Source organism: Mesoplodon densirostris, chromosome 16, assembly GCF_025265405.1.
Source record: "Mesoplodon densirostris isolate mMesDen1 chromosome 16, mMesDen1 primary haplotype, whole genome shotgun sequence".
Lineage (NCBI taxonomy): Eukaryota > Metazoa > Chordata > Mammalia > Artiodactyla > Ziphiidae > Mesoplodon > Mesoplodon densirostris.
Window position 1 is genome coordinate 26464570 of NC_082676.1, and position 20041 is coordinate 26484610.

Below are 20041 nucleotides of genomic sequence, written 5' to 3' on the forward strand. Positions count from 1 at the left end.
TTAATGGGTTTCGTTATCACAATGCCATTCAATACATGTGAGTGCTTACTACGTGCCAGGCACCAGGCAAAACAACTTACCCAGATCACAGCCTTGAACATTCACAGCAGCCCTAGGAAGTAGGTAGGATTTATGATCCCCACTTTTAGAGGTGAAAAATCCCAAGGGTCACCTGCCCAAGTGATACAACATGCCAGACCCCAGATACAGCCCAAGGCAACTGGAAGACTTTTTCAGAAAAGGCCTACTTGTGGTGCAAACCAACTACTTCCCCAAGATCAGAATTTTCATTACATTCCCCATTTGGCCCCAGACCTGAGATCACTGGTATCCAAACCTGGCCCCCATCTTGAGAAAACAGAGAACTGTCCCGGCAGCCCCAACAAGGTATCCCCGCTAGCCTGCCCACAGGTAGGCCAGGACACCCAAGGGCCCCTCACCTGAAGAGCTAGTTCATCTCCTCTCTTGGGGTTTTGAGGCCAAGGCTATTTATTTTGCTTCATCCTGTCCTGGCATTTGGTGCAGCACTGTATACAAGATGGCTTAACAGGGCAGCCAAGGCCCCTGGGGCCTGAACACCTGAGCAGAGCGCCAGCCTGGCTTGGCTTGCTAATTGACAATCATCTCACCATGGCAACTTGCACCTGGGCTGTCCTAGCCCAGCAGTGCCTAAAAAAATAGCTGGTTTCTCATTCTCCAACTCTGGACCAGACCCTTTCTGAACTTGGCCTTATTAAGGCCCACAACTCTATCGTGGAGGTGGCCATGATTATAATTTATGTTATGTGAAGAAACTTGAGGTTCAGAGGTGCCAAGTCCAACTGAGGCTCAATTGATACTATGTGCATCCCATTTACACACAATTCTCCCTCTGCACGTACCAGCTGACTGATATTAACTTCTGGAGAGCTACTGAAATCAGCTCCTTTGCCCTGACCCATGGTTAGAAATAGTGAAACATTAGGATGATGGCATCATGGGCTCTGGGCTTGGGACACCTGGCTGGGTGGCCCCAGGTAAACTTTAAGATGGAACTACTGAAGGGAGTTGCAATGTTAAGCTTAAGCAAGATACACATTCAACCCAGAGAGCTGGGGCCACTGGCAGCTATGTTAAAATCTCGGACCAAGGGCCACTACCCACAAGTCCCCTCACTGACTGTGGCTGAACTGTGATATGACAACTTGGGAGCAATGGAACAGGGTGCAGGGAAAGCCTACAGAGGGACAAGGAACTGGAGGATCAGCCCTGGGATTCTTGAGTCATCTGGACCAGCTACCCAAGAGCTGTAATAATCTGGAGATGGCCGTTCCAGACAACAAGGCTTTAAATGCACTCAGGCACTCCAGTTATTTGTTTGGGGAACCAAGGTTTAGAAACCCATTCACTAGCCGAGATTGGTTCTTGGACCAGAAGCATGGAATTCTCAGGCTCCACTCCAGACATAATGAATCAGACTCTGGGGATGGGGCCCAGAAATCTCCACTGAACAAGCCTTCCAGGGAATGCTGATACATTGGAGTTTGGGGACCATGGCACTGGATTTGGGGGTCACCGTGGTACTTATGTCCTGGGCTTGTTGAATGAATGACCTACTGCGACCACCCACCTTTCCACTTTAACCAGGCCCTCACATACCCCACCCATCTGACCTGCAAAAGAACAAAAGGGACACCAGACTGTTAGAGAAATACTGATTTTAATTCAACATAAGGTAAACTCTAGGCATCTGTCATCTTTCAGCCTAAAAATTAGCAAAACTGTTGAAACAAGGCACAATTTTCCCCCATACTTTGTTACATGGCTCCAGTTACAAAAAAAAAAAAATGAAAATGTTAAAACAAAAATAGATGTCTGAGATTTAAAAAAAAAAGCGTATAAAAAACCTCCCACAAAACCTGTCAACATTGTTCCTTAGTCTACAAAATAGCACCAGTAAGAAGAGTAAAAGGTGTTAAAAACCATTACGACAGCATTTCTGAAATGCAGCTTGTCCGACTTCCCATTCCCCCTAAAAACGATTTATCGATTTATCATGGAATAAAAAAGGACTTTAAAATCTCTGGAGGGAGGGTCGAGCTTTTATTGCAGTTTTCCCCCTGCAGTCTCTTAGATGAGGGGAAAGTGAGAGGAATGTGCTTCTGCCCCTGGCTGTCACTGCTGAGTTTAGAGAAGCCTAAGGAATTGGGGTGTCACACATCTAATCTGGGGACCTGTGCCTGTGGAGTAGGCTGGAGGGTGGGGGGGACGGGTGGGGGGGGGCGTCTTACCTAAGCCTCCTCCTCCTCCCCCCTCACACGGGGAAGGGGGGAAGACAGTGAGAAGCCATACCCGTCTACACAATACATGGCAGCTTATAACCCAGCCCACCCCTTCCTGAGCTTCCAGAGGATTCTATTGCAGTCACTGGGAGGGATTTAGCTAAGGGTAGCCCTGCTCTTGGGTTTATGGGGGAAAAAAATAGCCCTGAAAGTGATGATGATGTCATCCCGGCTGAAATCACCATCCTTGTGGAAAATACTCGAAATGGGCCCCGGATCCCAGCCCTTTCTACTGAGGCCAGGGGAACGTGCCGGGGAAAATTCAAGACAGACATGGACATCATGTCCTCTTCTGCTAGCCCTAGAAGAAACCATCCTAGGCCCTTAAAAGGTCCCTTAGCTACATGTCTACTGCCACACACTCCTGGAAACAAGGAGCTGCAGACATTTAAAAAATTAAAGTCTTGCAGTAACTGTCTTGGGTGATTTTTCAGCATTAACCTGAGTATCGGAGAGCTGTCGGCACTGTGGTTTTGGTATCTTAGCCATCGTTTCTCTAAGCGGTAAACCCAGGAGGGAAAAAAAACCATCTTACTACCTATTTCAAGTTTTAAAATTTTAGAAGACAAAATGAGCACCGTGTTTGGCCGCTCCGAGCGGCCAGGTCTGAATTGTGCACAAGGAGATGGCACCTCGGGGTCCCCCTGCCAGGAGGGGACAAGGCAGCTCTGCTCCCGACGAGGTACTCGGCCCGACCCCACACAGCTGAGCTGGGAAGGGCAGAGCCTGGGTGCACCTCCTGGGTCGTGGCTCTGCCCACAGGCCCTGGTGCCTGGGGTACTATTCACAGGCAAAGTAGTCCTTCAAGGGGGCGAAGAGGTGTCGGATGACAGGTACACTCCAGGACCTCCCGAGCAGCTTCTGGCGGGCAACACGGCCCATGTTGGACACATCTGTGTAGTGTACGGGAAAGCCGAAGATCCTGGGGGTGGGGAGGGGGGCACCAGAGTGAAAACACAGGGAGTCAGATGTGCCCCCTCCAGCGTGCTTAACGCCTCTGGGGGATCCTCGCCTCGGCAGCCAATGTGGTGCTGCTCTTCCTGCCCTTTGACCCGTCCCTTCCACCAGGCCCACCAGGCCTTCACATGAGCCCTCTCTTGACCCCCAGAGGTCAGGCCCACTAGTTCTTCAGCACAAATGACTGTCATGAGGGCATGGTCCCTCTCTGACGGCACCTGTCTTATGCACATCCCTATACTGACTGGCACAATGCTCCTGGCACATAGATGGTGCTCAGTGGACCTTTCTCAAATGAATGAATGCCAAGATGGCTGGCCAGCCAGCAGACAGAAACGTACCTCTCTTCAAACCACACAAGGACAGAAGTTAGGCAAATTGCCTTAGTAAGGAATAAGGACACTCACAGAATGGACCTTATTTCCAATCAGCAGATGCTCAGATAATTTACCATGAGTAAACTGAAGCATCCTGCATTTTGTTTCCTTCTTCAAAGCAAACTGCTGGATCAAGCGCCAAGCTGGACTTAATGGTAGATGGCAACCAAATATACCAACAGCCTCCTGAATGGAATTCTACCACAGGTCTGGGAAGAGGCTACAGATACACTGGACCTCATTGTTTCCCAGGTTTACAATCTAATACCACAAATTATACCAAGAAATAAATCCAGTTGTAGAACTAAAATATCTGGAATGTAAATACTCTTATCAAATAACCACAAAACACAGCCAAAAATGTAAAGAGAGGAATAGTCATAGCCCTTACTACATTCTAATCACAATAACAAAATAAAACAAAAGGAGTGAGAGAAAAAAATTAAATACAGAACAGCAGAAATGAAATCTAAGAGCTGGTTCTCTGAATCAAAATAGACACACTACCAACTTAGTCAAATAAATGGGTAAGGGAGAAGACAGACTGTGGCTAAGGAGGAATCAGCTTTAGAACAAGCAACTTGGCAGGAGGAATCCTGAGAAAGAGCAATGGCACGTCGGCAGGGTTTCCTTTAGCTGGATCCTCATACATCCTAGTGTCCCAGCATGGTGGGGCAGGCAAATGCCAGGGCAACACAGCCAACATAGACAGATGTGCCATCTCATGACCTCGTGTTTTGGATTCCTCACCACCACAACCCTTTTGCCATTTCTGCTAGGAAATAAGCACTAACTGAAAAGGTTACTCCCAGCCCTGCTAACATAGAAGGTCAGTGAGACCATGTGGAATTAAGGCAAGCACTTGCCCATTCCCACTGCTGGCCTTAACCATGTTTTCTTCCCCTTTCTCTCTATCTGCTCGATTCCCCTTTCCACGTACAGCCTTGCTCACCTTTCTAGCTCAGTGCACCACAAAACATCTTCTTTGCCATTCATGACAACAGGGAAAAGTTGGTTTTTCCCCTGTCTGATCGAGTTCGACTTGGTGGTTATTGTCTGTACTTTCTTTAACTGGAGAACAAAACGACATCATGGAGTGAGCACAGAATGAAGGGTTCTGGGTCAAGGCTCAGAAGCAGGTGAGGGAAGGAGGAGGGAGGGTGGGTGGCAGAGAGAGAGTGTCAGGGCCAGGCTCCGAGAGGGAATGAGAAAAGGAGAGTTGGAAGGACAAGAACACTCTGTGCTTCCCACAAACACCAAGAAATTAATGAACAGGCAGGACCAGCCTCAGAGAGAACAAGAGATAAACAACAAATGACCACAAATGAGATCACATGGGGGCCAAGAAAACAGAGTTATTGATCAAGCAAGATTAAGCAAAATTAAAAGTCCACCCAGATTGTAGAGGATGGTCAACCAGGGCTTGAATGAATGGAGCTTAGCTTAATGGAAACATTGAAAAGTAAGTTTATGGAGATCTTAATAGAATTATCCATGACTTAACTGTAGATTTTTTTTTTTTTTCTGCAAAAGTGTACTCATTTCTCACTGGGAGGATGAGCTGAGTCTCCGTGGAGTGTGCCTTCACAATCGGAAAGTCTACTTGCCTTTTCTCATAGTGATTTCTGTTTATCAAGAACCTCTCCTACACTGTACTTGAAAACAGGATAGAACAATTATGGGGGGAAAGAAGCCCAGCACCAGGGAGTCACGTGGGGGGAGGGGCAGGAACCAATTGGACACCAAGGTCAAGTCCCGATTAGAGATCACCAAGTGCATTTCCCAGTGGGCCAGGCACAGAGCACATCTTACCTTTGCTGTCCTATTGAACTCCAGGCAGTCCTGCAGCTCGAGTTTATCATTCTTTGATGCTATCACAGGCCTGAGAACATCCAAAACCCATTACTTTCTACCACCTGGAAAGGGGCCTTGGCTAGGAGCCTCCCAAGGTGGGAGTGAGAGCCCAAGCTGCAAAACGTGCTCTGGCAGTGAACTTTGCTACAAATACATGATAAGAATGGCCCTGGCATGAGCACAAGCCTGTGTGCTGAGCCAGGGACAGACTAGCCCCTTGATGGGGGCCAGGGGGCGGGGAGCCCAATGTCCAGGAGTGAATGCTCCTCCTTCCCAAATGTTAACAATAGTCAAAGCTCCTTCACTGAGGGGAACAGGATGGGGAAGCACATTGTTGGAGGAGTCAGGAGACACCTCAGTCTCAGCCCCACTGCTCACTGGCTGAGTGAACAACCTTGAGCAAATTCTGCCACCTCTCTGAGCCTCAGGAGCTTGGATTAGGTCTTTGTGGGTCAACTCACTACAACTAGCACATCAAACCCATGATTTGGTTGCTTATTGCTGGAGTGCAGCCTCAGGAGGCTTTAATAGTGGGTCCAAGTAAAGACAAAAGGTGGTTCACAAAAGGACTAAAATTAATTCCCCCTTGTAACTTTCACCACTGAAACCTGCAAAAGCAGAGAGAGGAAAAACAGATGCTTGAGAAGGAGAATGGATAGAACTTTAGAAAATGAAGTGGTTAAGCAGGTCCAGACCAGAAATCCAACAAAAGGTCTGAATGCACAGAGTTGATGAATGTCACAGCATCCCTGTGTATGTAACTCCAAGGCCAAAAAGAAATCAGACATAAGATTGGATATGGTGCCCGCAAGAGGGGCCATCGAACACAGAATAATACCTCACACTGACCTCACCCTCTCTCCATTCCCAACTCTTCCATGGACCCAGGGGAGCTAAGGGCTCACAGCCCTGCTCTACCTTCTGTTGATTCTAGGACTGAAATCTTAACAACCAAGATGTTTGGTCTAAAGGCTGGATTTGGGTCTGTGACCCGGGGTTGACGCTGGCCGAGTCATGGAGCCTGCAGAGCCCACCTGTAGCAGCTCACTTCTCATCCCAACTCAGATAATGCTCAGCAAATCCCATTACCTAGAATCTGATCCTTCCCTGTAATCCCACAGGACACCCTCCTGGAGCCACTGCTCTCATTGTGTTCAGTGCATGTGGATGGTACCTCTTGAGCACAACACAGTAATCAAAGTCAGAGCCCTCCTCCCCTGAACAACACCTCAGCTGCCTTCCCACTTCTGCATTCATCACGTGATAGTCTATTCTTCCACCAGAAACCCTGAGAACCAGAGACACAACTCATTTCATCCACTTAAAATCTCACGTGAACTCCTGGGTCAAAGTAAATATGTGTTGCCATGACTACAAGCCTCACATAATTTGGCCCATACTTCGGAGTTCTCAGCCCTCCTCTCACACCCACTCCACACCCACTCCCCACCCCTGGAACACTGTTCTCCAGAGCTGCTCTGCGAATGCCCGTCATTGGCCTCCCTGACCCTCTCCCTTCTGCTCTCAATTGCATGTCTCCACTCCATCACATTGGGTCCTGCTGGGATGAGAAGCCTCCCCATCAACTCTTCCAGTGCCCCCTCCAACCCTGACCCTGAAATCATTTGTCTTCTCTACGCCTCCCTCACTGGCTCTGTGAGAGCCAAGACTGACATCTAGTCACCACGGAACTGGTAGCAGGGTCAGAAGTGTCTGGCACGGTGACAGCTCAGGAATGGAGTGAATAAGCCAAGTTCATTCCAGACGTGGACACTGCACCATCTGATGGGCTGATAATGAAAATGTAAGACACCCAACAGAAATCCCAAGCTATTCCAGTACCTTCTCACCTCTGTCCACACTTTGCTAAATGTCTGAAAGTTATGTTTCCAACACTTCCTTTTAAAGAAGAATTTTTTGAAGCTAACTCATTTGCAAGTTATATTACCATCACATTTGATATCTTAATTAGCAGGTTGGTCTCCGTGAAGCCACATAACGGAGATAATTAATCCTCAGCCAAAAAACTTGCCTTGTGGCTTTCAACGTGAAAGGACTAGTGAAAAGTTGGGGAAAGATCTCAGTCAAGAAAATCCAAGGGAGACAGGCTTTGGGCTACCAATTGTTATCTCAGCTCTGCCACCTGATTGGTCACCACAGGCCTGGTCCAGGGATCACTTCGTCTCAGGGGCAGGGAGATTAAGTTCATTTCCCAATGGACTGTAACTGGGAGGAGAGGTGGGGTGTAGAAACATCAGCATCCCTCGCTGGGAAGAAGTCTGCTCCAACACATGGCACTTTTAAGCACCAGGTCCCTAGGCAGAGCAGAAGTAAGTGTACTGAGGAATCCTGGCCTGAGATTCTCAGGTACTTGGTGTACAGTACTTGGTGTACAACCATAACCCTATGGTTGAAGAGGTTGGTCTGAAGCAGAGGGTGAGGCCTTTTCTCAGCAGAGCCAGCTCTTTCTACAAGGTTCCAATGTGTCTCTCTCATAAGAGTCGATGGTTAATGGCTCATACCATTAGTTATATTGAACTTGGCTGTTACCTGCCCCACTCGGAGCCCCTTGTTACCTGTTCATCCCGGGCAGGTTGCCCCAGAAGTATCGGGCTCTGTGAGCAGCAGACACCTTGATGGCATCAATCATCACTGGATTACACTGCAGGGAGAGAGAAGGGAAGCTGCTGGGAGCCCATGGCAGAATTCAGGAAGCAGACAGGTGACATGGCAGTCCCCTGGCTGTGCAGGAGGCATGGTTCCTGCCAGGCAAGGGACAGACTAATTCCCCTCAAGAATCTGACTGGAGGACATAGCTAGTGCCCCCATATTAATGGTGGGGAAAGAGACCACATCAGACCGGCAGGTTGTAAGAGAAAGTATCCCCTGGGGCACGCCATGTTATTACAGAATGTACTGTGTACAGTGGTAAAAGCAGCTCAAAATTGAAATCCAGCAGGTTGAGGTCCTGGTTATGGAAATGCAGTGTTGGCAAAATCTGACTTCTGCCACTGATTGGTCAGGTTCACAGGGCATGAGGGAACTGACCAGCCAGTTCTATAACCTCACTAGCAGAACGTTAGCTCTAAAGTTGGGGGGAAATAAGTATGTACATAAAGTATTTACTACAGTGCTTGATGCATATTAAACAGTAAATAATTAACTTGCCCATGGTCCCTAATGCAGAGTTTCTGGGAACAAGGGTGAGAAAAAAAAAAAAAACTCTCTAGAGTAAAAAATCTCTTTCATGATGTCTCCAAAAGTAGGTGATGGTTTCATCATCTGACTTCAATGGGTTTGGGGTGAGGTGAGAGACCAAATGTTTTCCAAGTACTAAAGAGAACCAACCCACTCCATTCCATTACTCTCAGACCTAGCCATGCCCTCCATGGGGAACCCGGAAATCATTCGCAACACTGGAAATACCCTACACCCCCATTGCCAGCAGGGCCTTCATGCTCATGTTATCTTGACAATCAAGACCCCGGGTCCCCTCACCTCCAGGAACCGAGAGATGTCCCGCTTGTCGCCAACCTTCATGGCCACCACATTCTCAAACATCCAGAAGAAAGGCCGGTCTTCACCCTCCTTGGGGCGTGTGTAATTCAGCAGGTGGTAGAACTCAAAGAAGAGCCGGCCTGTGCCCTCTGAGCCCACAAAAGAAAACGGCAGAGCCAGGTTCAAACTGTTCAGCTCACCCCTCCATTCTGAGACCAATGGGTTCCCGATGACCAGCTAAAGCTGATGCCTTACTGTCCCTTCTCCCTGCCACCCTCTGCAATGACAGGCATCAGCACTGCAGTACTCATTTGTATCTCTGGGGACTGGGGAGTCACTATGAGGCATGAACAGAGGCAACAGGTAAGTTTGGCCAGAAGCTAACAGCTCCCTCTCAGCCCACTCCTCCTGGACCAGCACGCAGGGGACATAGGGTCTCTTGGGGCCACGGGAAAGATGGGATGCTCACCATACAGGCCTTTCCTGGCAGGATTCACATTTGAGAGATCATTGCATGGGCTTCCACCAATCACCAAGTCAAAGGGGCCCCATTCTTCAATCTGCAAGAGAAAAACAGTCCGGGATGGGGGTGAGGATGGAGAGGTGAACAGGCTGGGTTCCAGGTAACCAGCTAGAAGAAAACCCACTTCTAGGTCTTGCTTGGTGATTTCAGTCTCCCAACTCTACCTTTAACCCAAGAAAACCAAATGCTCAGGATACGCTAAGATCTAAATCATTCTGACTGATTTCCAAGTTGCGGGTTTAACACTACAGCTTGATGGAACCAAACCTTCTCTTCTGCCACAACCCCGGGCATGGAGAAGGTGGCAACGTGGCTGTGAGGATGTGGGGGACTCAGGGAGTGGAGGAAGAGGGGGGCTGCCCTCACATTTTTCTTTGTGATATTCCTGACGTCGTTCACGTATTTGATATTGCCCTCGTGCTTAACAGTTCCAACGGCGATGGACTCTTCACACACCTCAGAGGCGACATATTTCTCCACTTTGATGCCCAATTCTTTGAGGACCAAGTACCCTGTTTGGGGGGTGGGGTCGAGGAGGAGAGAAAAGACATCAGGGTTGTCCTGCCGAGGGCCCCTCCTTTCAGTGACTCTAAGCCATCTCCAGAACTCAGACCAGACACAGCAAGGCCATAGCAGTCCTCAAGTGGACCCCTGCAAATGGCAGGGTCTAACCCTACCTAACTGCACACTGGGCCCCCAGGCTCTCTGTGGAGTTTCATGAAGAAAATATATATGCATAACTGGTATAGCCCACTGGCAGCATTTATTAAAACTGACAGGCACATAGCCAAGGCCCCCCATCTACCACCCCAGCAGAGTCAGATACATGAATGGGTATCTTCTCCAAAACCATGCTGAGAAAAAAAAGCTTTAAAAGCTATCAGTGTTTTAGGCAGGTGGACACCGGTGAACATAGAAGTACAAGTGATGCTAAGTGCACAGCAACTCATTCTCACTGCTTCCTGCTCTAGTAAAAGGGAAATGTTCCTAACAATGCATCACAGGACAGTTCTGACAATTAAATGAGTTAAATCAGGCAAAGTGCCCAGGGGCAAACATGCATGTCGGCTATGCTTATTCTATACATGGGAAACCTAGAGGAAACGGGAGGTACAAGATCAGAGATGTTAGGAGAACAGTTGCCCGGTTAATAACCTCCAATATATCTATGCTTATGGAACGGAAAATAATTTTCCAAAATTCCTGTACATAGTAAAAAATAAAATGCAGAGGCTAAAGTATCCAGGCCTTTAAAAAGGACCAAAAGAGGACCAGGTGGGTGAAATGGTGGAGAGGTTTGAGGAGAGAGACAAGGAGCCAGTGGATTTCTCAGAACAGGTGACCAACAGGTACTTCCCAGGGGTCTTTCTTGACACTGATAACGGACACCTGGATCAGGTGAGCATGCCCAGGTGAACTCCTAACTCACCTGTCGCAATTCCGTCAAACAGGGACAAGACTCGAATGGGTCGCCTTCGGTTTGCGGGAATCGCAGGGTATAACTTGGGGGCTTCCTGCCAGGTTAAATAAAGAGGTCATGGAGGTCAAGGTGTGGGTATGGGGAGGGGGACTCAAGCTCTGGGAGGAGGAAGGGCTGGCCTTCCTCTGAGGGGCACAAGCCCTGAGCTCTGCCCTTTCTTCGCTGGGATGCCCTGGGGAGCTTTGGCACAGGTGGCCCTTCTACCCTTAGACACGGAACAGATGCGGCTCTGAGACGGGTGCAAAGTCACCCACAAAAAGACACGTGCTCCTCCACGAACTTGCAGCCCAGGAAAAGCCATATATGCCCACTGAGACTTGGGAGTAGGTCACAGGCTTCCCTCCGCTCTGCAGTTCCACTAAGACTGAGGCTGGGTCAGTTCCATCCCTATTTCTTCAGCAGGCCCTTGAAAAAGCCAAGCCAAGAAGGAGGGGAGGGAAGAACACTGGAGCCGCCTGGGAAGCGCACATGGGACAATTAGCCGGGCTCCAGTCTGAGGCTCTCAGACGCTCCTCTGTACAGCGGAGCTTTGTTTCTGTGAACTCCATGGACTGGGGCGGGTGCCAGGCTTACATAGTCGAGCCCCGGGTCGCTGGTGAAGAAGGCCTGCAGGCGCACACTCCAGTCCTTGCGGCGCCGCAGGATGCCATGGCAGCGCTGGGGCAGGCACATGTAGCAGCTCCAGGGCTCCTGCAGCTTGGCGTCTGCCGCCGTGCCCGGGCCCACCAGCACCTCCAGGCACTCCACGCAGAAGCACCTACGCCGGGTAGCGGGGAAGAGGGGTGCCCGTCATCAGGCGGCTCTCCTGCGAACCCTACCCTCCCCACGGAGCTGGCGTGTGCTGGCTGAAACCCTCTCGGGCCCCCAGTTGCCCTTTCCCATGGGCGGGAAGGCCCTGTGTGTGAGGAACAGCAACCTCTCCCTGGAAACCTGGGCACCCTCAGTCCACAGGCAGCTCTGGGGATCCTTCTCTAGCCCGCTCCCTGCCTTTCTTAAACCCATCCCTACATCCCACTTCTACTTCAGGGACATAGAACCTTCAAGGACAGGCCCCCACAGACATAATACTGACTCCGGGCCCCGTCCCCAGGTCAGCGAGGCTCCAGTCCCCGTGCTCACCGGCAGCAGCTCGTGTTGCTGCAAAGCAGCAGCTCGCGGCCCTCGCAGCACACGGTGCAGTAGGACTGGTAGCCGTCGTCGTCGTACATGTAGAACAGCTCAAGGAACCGGTCCTGGCAACCAGAGAGAAATGCCTGTGAAATCGGAGATCAGGGACCTCCAGGCCCCGCTCGCTTGCTCACTGGCGGAGGCCCTAGAACGCAGCCACAGAACAGGTCATGGGCGGCCTGGTGCTCTTTACAGGGACAACTGGCTGGGGTCTGCGGGGCACCGCCCCTTGGAAGGAAGGGTGGGGCGATCGGGCCCCACTAGAGCCTTCCCCACCGCCTACACGCAGGTGCTTCATCCTAGGGAAGTGCAGGGAAGTTGAGAAGAAGGGAAGGGGCAGGAAAGTCCAGGGTGGGGGTTGGTCTTACCCGGCACGTCTGGCAGAGTCCACCCTCAAAGAGAGGGTGGAAGGACACGGGGTTTTTCCTACCACAGGACAAACAGCTATCTGTAAGAAAGACAGGGATGCAGCTTGTGGCAATGAAAGCCCCAAGATCAGCTGCTGAAGCCTTGGGTCTCGTTCTTATTTACTCCACGTTAGGAATATGCCAGAGATTCTTCACAATTTGCTCCTTTGACTGTGCTTCAAAGTTGCCATCTCTGTTCCAGAGATGGAGAGGCTAAATCGACAGCTCCAAGCAGAAGGTCCCACAAGACAGGCAAAGGTCTGACCCAGAAACGGGGGGGCAGGGTGGTGCCCACAGAACAGAACAAGGAGCAGCTGTGCCAGCAGAGGAACCAAGCTTGGAGGGCCTGGTATGAAAAATCTTTAAAGACTCTTTACAGACTGGGACTTTTGGAGAATTTGTGGTGATGCCAGTTTGCCTGTTGTCTCATCATGATAGGACTTGCCCGTGACCAATCCTACACAGAGCCATGGCTGTAATTTCAGAGCCCGGGTCCTTTTACTATAGGCTATCCTGTCCCTTCACATCAGCAGGTCTTACTGATGTACATCACTGACCAGGTGGACTGGGCCTGCAAAATAAATACCAAGCACGCCCTGCCAGGAAGCAGACAGACGAAGGCGTCTTGGGGGATAGGAGGATCACGGGTCCAGGTTCCCGGAATCAAAAGGGCCTGCTCCAATCGGGGCTCCCTGGGTCAACAGCTCTGTTGTTTTCCTACCCAGCACTGACTAACCACTTAATATTTGTTGACTAAAGGACATCGGGCTGAGGAAGCAATAGACAGCTGTCCTCACACATTCCATTAGATGAGTTCCATTAGATGAGTACTGGGCAGCTTCAATTCCAGCGGAATTCCCAGCCAGGGCAGAGAACCAGAGTTGGCTGGAGAGTGACAGTGGTGAAGTGTGTCCGCCTTTCACCTCAAAGCCAGTTGCAGTGCTCGTTCAGGGGGCTCATGAGGTCATAGATTATGGTTTCAGGTTTTGGGCTCTCCCAGCCCAAGCATCGTCATTTCCATTCTGTCCCCAGGCACACTTCCTGCTCACTGATCTTAGGAATCAGCCTCAGTGAAAATCAGGCAACTCATTCTAAGTAGCATCTGAGTAAGATGTCCATGCCTCGACCCGAGGTCAACGCAGAGTTGGGGGTGGACCTCCGCAGGGCAGACCAGCAGGCCTGGAGCACAGGCTGGGAGCACTACCCAGGCAGGGAAGCCAACCAAGGATAGGGCCTTACCTTCGAGATTGCTCTTGTTGTTGGAAACATCCGAAGCCATTTGCTCTGTTGAGAAAAGAGAAGGTGTGAGATGAGGTCGGGGAGCCTCTTACTGATCATCTACGCCCTTGCTGAGTGGTCCTCACTACCTGCCCACTTCCACGTGAGGATGGACCGTCCCCCAGCCTCCTCGCCCCACAGTCACCTCGACTCTGGTCCTCCTCTCCTCGGTCTTTGCCATTGTTATAACAATTTGTCTTGAGGCGCTTGGCTGGGGGACAGTAGTCAGAAGTGGTGGAGTCGTCAGCTGTGCGTCTTCGTGTCTTGTTCTCTGTGAAAGGTGAGGAGAAGGCAGCCATGGCTGGGTGGGAGGAGGGTGCTGGGAGGACAGGACCCTACTTTCTATGCCTGGGTGCCAGCTGCATCTGGCCATGACATGAGTCTACTCTGGGTGTCTCAGGCCCCTCTATGGAAAATTTGCATGAGGACGTAATTTAAAACTCCTCACGTAGCTAACCCACGTACAGGGTCTTCAACAGCTGTAGTTGCAAAGTACATGCTCTAGACCCAGCACAAAGAGAATTAGACACAGCTCAGTCTATAGATGAAACCCTGACACGGTCTATGATCCCCAATGAGCTGATAGCCACATGTAGCTACTGAGAACTGGCAATGTCACTTGTATGACTGAGGAACTGCATTTTACATTTAACTTCTATGTGAATTTAAAAACTGCAATTGATCCAATTAACTAATTCATTTGGAACAAGTTGGACATGTGTGAAAAGACATCAAGTATTTCTAATGAGAATTTAGCATCCAAATTGAGATGTTCTAAGACATATCAAAAATGAGATATTGAAAATAGGACTAAAAGGTCATGTAAAATATCTTAATTTTTTTAGACTGACTGTTGGAAATGCTAAAATGTTGGAAATAGATTAAGTGTATGATCAATATTAATTTTACTCTTTTCTTAAGCTTCTTAATGTGGCTACTAGAAAACATTTAATTATATTAGGTGGCTACTGTTTATATGTCTATAAATTCCATTGTATTTTTATTCATTCTATACAGTATAATCCATAAGGGACATGGTTAAGTTTGACTCTGACCCTAGGAGAGAAAATTACACAGCCGTTAAAAATCATAAGGACACTTTAGTGAGAAAACGACATTTGACAGTGCTTATACGATAAATATTGAGAAACAAAGGGAAAGCAGGAATCCAACCAGTGTACAGAAAGAGCTGGAAGGACGTGCACACCCAAAAATATTGCCCTAAAGGGCAGCTGTGAAGGTTGGAGTGACGGGGCAGGGGTAAGAGTTCAGGTTGACTTTTAACAGATTTGATTCTTTTCCAGTGACCACTGTGTATGCAAAGAAATTGAAAGAAAGTGCAGAGAAAAGAGTGCATAGTCAAAAGATGGGGAGGGAGTACCGTGTTTCCTTGCTTCTAAGTTCCTACTGCCTGCACGACGAACCTTCGACTTATTAACCACTTTTGGCGGGGAGGGACAAAACAAAACAGAAAACACTGCGTTAAATATAAGGATTATAAGACAAATCCTGGATTTCTGGAGAGTGACAACAAGATCCCTAATAATGGGGGAAATGCAATATTGGTCAACGTGAGGATAGATGATGCCCCTTTCTGAATGGAGGTGACTTATAGATTTTGGGTGTTTGTGGGGTTTTTTTTAAAACACATTCCAAGTTTTCTCCAATATGCAGATCTTACCTATTTTTTCCTTTTAAAAAAAGGTGCTAGTGAAGATTCCATCTTGACTCTGTTTACTCAAGCTTTAAGAACAGACTCAGGGAGGCGCAAGGGGGAAGGGATATGGGGATATATGTATACATACAGCTGATTCACTTTGTTATACAGCAGAAACTAACACAACATTGTAAAGCAATTATACTCCAATAAAGATGTAAAACAATTAAAAGGTAAACAAAAAACAAAGAACAGATTCAATCCCGGTTATGTGTACTTGACCTTTTGGCAGGAAAGTGTCCAGTGAAACTAGAAAAGGCTAGGCTGTTGGAAAAAAACTAACTAAACTAAGGAGCCAGCCAGGGCTGACTGGCTGCTGTAAAGCGGGGGTGGGATGAGAGGCAGCAGGGGGTGACTGCATCTCCCCAGGGGGCTCCCACCAGCAGCAGCAGAGGTGCTGTCACAGGGAGCCATTCCCACCTGGTTGCCTGTTGTTGGGTTTGAGGCCCTCAATCCCGGTGGGTTTAAAGCCCCCGTGGGCCCACTCCAACATGGGCTTCAGCTGATCCTCCAGCGAGTCTCCAGGGCTGTTGGGGAAGGTTTTGCCAGCCCGCGTCCTGGCTTTCTGCCGAGATAGAGAGAGAATCTGATGAACAGGAGGGGCGGCGGGTGCTTGCCTGGCCCCACCCAGGGATGCCCCTTGCTGGGGCCTGCATTCCCTTTTACACTGGGCCCTTTCATAGCCAGACAGCTGTCCTGAGCTGTGGTATGTGACAGCGGGGAACGGCCTGTGCAGGGACAGGCCATGGGGGGAGCGTTACGTCTCCCCACACAGGCACCGAATATGATCTCTTCCTTGTAGGGAACTGGAGTGGTCAGCTCCCTCTCGAGGGCAGAGAATCAGAATTCGCTGTGTCCCTTTTAGCTACAGGAGAAGCATCAGCCAGCACCATCACGGCCTCTGAGAAAGCTCCAGGTTTCTTGCTTTATTTCCTTAATGAAGGTGTGGAGGTGTTAAGTCCTATTTCAGAAGCACCAGGACTTAACATGTCTAATTAAGCACAGAGCTTGTCTCATAAATGCTGGACAGAGGACACTGATCTTTTCAGTTGCAAGTCAAGGTAGAGGAATGACAGAGCCTGACGGATCCCACCGACAAGGGGAGGAAGCAGCTGACCCTCAGCAGCTGCCCAGTCTTGGCCTTGAACCACAAGCTCTGGAAAAGCTTGCTCACTGATTCGAATATCGCCTCCTACTTCCCAGGGCTCCTCCTTCCTCATTCAGAGACCAGCGGGGAGCTGGGGTAGCACTGGAAAATCATGGACAGTCTCAAATCCCTTCCTTCCCTTCCCAGCATGGCCTGTCAGGCCATGGTCTTTTAACCTCCTTCCTCCCTGCTTGCCCCAGTCCCCTCCAACCCATCCTTGGCCACACTGAGGCCTGAGTTGGCTTTCTGTATGTTTCTTGCTTTAACCCCATTCTTGGGGCCAGGCCCCAGCCACCCATCACGTTACCTCCAGAGCGTGGTACATGGCCTTCCTGTAAGAGACCAGCTTATTGAAGGTCGCCAGGTTAAAGTGCTGGCTGAACAACCCCAAGGCCACCAACTTATCTGCTGGTATCTAGAAGAGAAAGCCATCATCAACATTCACCTACAGCCTGTGTCTTGGGTGCCCTGGGTTTCTCATGGGCTTATTCCTGGGGATCAGGTTCACAGATATTTTCAGAGCAAATGACTTTCATGATCCCTTGTGTGACCCCCCCCTTGGAGCTCAGTCTTAAAATTCACCATGGATGCTCCAATTTTAGGGGTTTTGCACATGTTCTTTCCTCCTTCGTGAGCATGACAAATAGCTGTGATTACTACTTACTGTCTACTTACTTTACCCTTTTATTAATTGAGCTAATGGATGTGTTTAGAGAACAGTGCCTGGCACAGAGTAAGCTCTTTTTAGTAATCATGAATTGTTAACACAAGAATTCCACTGGGGCTAAAGATCCAGATTCTACAAGTCTCATCCCCAAGTCCCCAGGCCATGCATGAACCACTTGGGTTGCCAATTATGAGATGAAACTGGGCGTTCAGGTTTCAGAGCTGACAAGACATGTGATATTTCATTCTCCCCAGTGCTGGCACTCATGCTCCCCTCTCAATCTCTAAGCCCAACCACCCATAGGAGCGTTGCCACTACTGGTGAGAAGGAACTGGGATTCAACACAGTTGTGCATGGAAATGCAGGTGCTACCCCAATGCCAAACTGCTTCAATACAGCAAGCGGCCTAAGCACCAGGCCCCATACTGCAATCCCATCCCATAATGCTAACATAACAGCACCTTAAATATTAGCATCAGACGCAGTCTTGCTAAGTCTTGCTAAGCACATTTTATGTCTCACTGGGCCAAAGCAATGACAAACACTCCATGTTTTTTTTCATTTCATTGCACACAAGTCATCGCCCTGCAATTAGATGCTTCAGGGCGAGCACAGGCCCAGGACATTCGTCCTTCAGCTCCCTCTGCTGGCCAAGGAGGACCTCTGTATGCAGACTCTCTCCACGAGGGATACTCCAGGTCATATTATTCTTGCCCTTTGAGAACTGCAATGCGTTAATGGCAAATGGCCCAATTTATGGGAAAACAAGAATCTCAACTTGAGGCCAAGTCCCACAGATGTACCAGCTGGCCCTTCATTCCCACACCTGCCTCCACTCCAGCCCACTTGTTCTGCTGTACCTCACCTAACCTCTGGACACATTGAGGGATGCGCTAAAGACAACATCACAGGAAAAGTATTGTTTGCCGCATTCTAATCAAAACCTGGAGGTCTATGAAGGTGTCTTCCAAAAGGTGTAAGAATCAAAGTAGCTTGATTCATCCCCAGCATAGACTCTCATCAAGAAAGATGAGTTTTGGGCTTCCCTGGTGGCGCAGTGGTTGAGAGTCCGCCTGCCGATGCAGGGGACACGGGTTCGTGCCCCGGTCCGGGAAGATCCCACATGTCGCGGAGCGGCTAGGCCCGTGAGCCATGGCCGCTGAGCCTGCACATCCGGAGCCTGTGCTCCACAACGGAAGAGGCCACACCAGTGAGAGGCCCGCGTACCGCCAAAAAAAAAAAAAAAAAAAGATGAGTTTTACAACAGGACAACTTTCAAAAATATATGTACATGAAAAGAAGCCAGACACAAAGCAGTATATATTATATTATCTACATAAGTTTGTGTATAATCCAAACTAGTCTATAGTGATAGAAATCAGAACAGCGGTCACCTATAGGGGTGGTATATACAGGGAACGTACGGCAGAGGTCGAAATGTTCTATATTTGGGTTGAGATATTGTTTACATATGTGCATACATTTTTGAAAATTCATTGAATCATAGATCATTTAAGATCTATGCACTGCACTGTAAGCAAATTTTTATCTTAACAAAGTATTTAAATATATATATATATATATATATATATATATATATACACACACATACATACATATATACACAAAAGGTGAGCTTTAAATGGCTAATATCAATAATCAAGAAACACTGAAATCACCACTCAAAGAGCTTTTCCATAACTGTCACCAGGTGACCCTGGATCCATCTCTAAGCCTAGCCAGGGATGTCTCTGCCCCTAGGACTAAATGACTGAGTCAGACACCCCTTTCTCTTCCAGGCTTCTCCACTGGGATACTTTGAGGGTATCTTCCCAGGTGGCCTCTCCTGCCCCTCAGAATCCATACTGGTGACTCTGCCACAGAGAAATAGACCAACAGAGCCCAGGTGGCCATGGATCCAGAGCTCTTGGCCTGTGTGAGCCAATGAGCAAGGGAAGTTTCTGTCCTCCTTTTGGACACACAGAGTCACATAGTCTCATCCACCTGCAGAAAGCAGGCCATTATCTTAAAAGGCAACTGTAAAAGGAAGAGAAGGAAAACACTGTGGGTCTGCAAGGCCATGAAAGCTCACCCTGCCCCGGACTCACCTCGGAGAACTTGCCATCGCCAAACCACTGAACCCACCGCATGCCAGACATTGCCTGACGCTTGGAGGTGGCCTTCCAGGACACCACCATGGCAGGCCACCAGGAGAAACCCTTGATCTTTCCCCACACGAGATCCCCTATTCCAAACTCTTTCCCGTCCTGCAAGAAAAACCACATGAAGGAATCGCAATGAGACAGACCAGTTGGGCCAAGGAAAAACCCTGCCTGTCGCACTGACCCCGATGGCAACTGCCTCGGAGTCCAACACAGGGCTTCCTGCAAGTGCAGGCAGAGTTCCTCAGGAAATTCCCTACCTCCAACACTTCCTGGTTGAAAATTCAGCGAGAATGGCTTGAAAATAAGGGGCAGAGCATGGGCAGGCTTGGTTGTTTGACAGGAACGTGGGGTTTTTTATATTGGATCTATAATATGTAACCTGTAACATGTAACCTAGTATCTGTGAAGATATTAACTGAAAACTTACAGGAAGTAAGATCAGAGTAAAAAACCTGGATATTCCCATCACAGGCCATCAAATGG

The 20041-nt window shown here is 49.0% G+C and overlaps 1 protein-coding gene across 4 annotated transcripts in view; it reads right to left on the minus strand.

The window, feature by feature from the left end:
- Positions 1–3072: 3072 nt before the first annotated feature.
- DNMT3B (DNA methyltransferase 3 beta) overlaps positions 3073–20041 on the minus strand; it is a 35639-nt gene continuing 18670 nt past the window's right edge. For 2 of the 4 annotated variants that reach the window (XM_060119868.1, XM_060119867.1), the window contains 14 exons: positions 19502–19660; positions 17034–17141; positions 16000–16144; positions 14008–14133; positions 13824–13868; positions 12546–12625; positions 12130–12242; positions 11584–11767; positions 10960–11044; positions 9897–10042; positions 9477–9567; positions 9008–9156; positions 8086–8171; positions 3073–3243 (listed from right to left, as the gene is read on the minus strand). In XM_060119868.1, the coding sequence (XP_059975851.1) occupies positions 3102–3243; positions 8086–8171; positions 9008–9156; positions 9477–9567; positions 9897–10042; positions 10960–11044; positions 11584–11767; positions 12130–12242; positions 12546–12625; positions 13824–13868; positions 14008–14133; positions 16000–16144; positions 17034–17141; positions 19502–19660 (1659 nt within the window). In that variant the 3' untranslated portion in view covers positions 3073–3101. Of the gene's footprint in view, positions 3244–4607; positions 4727–5467; positions 5538–8085; positions 8172–9007; positions 9157–9476; positions 9568–9896; positions 10043–10959; positions 11045–11583; positions 11768–12129; positions 12243–12545; positions 12626–13823; positions 13869–14007; positions 14134–15243; positions 15304–15999; positions 16145–17033; positions 17142–19501; positions 19661–20041 lie in introns of all 4 variants that reach the window. The other 2 variants (XM_060119865.1, XM_060119866.1) reach the window with 2 other exon arrangements.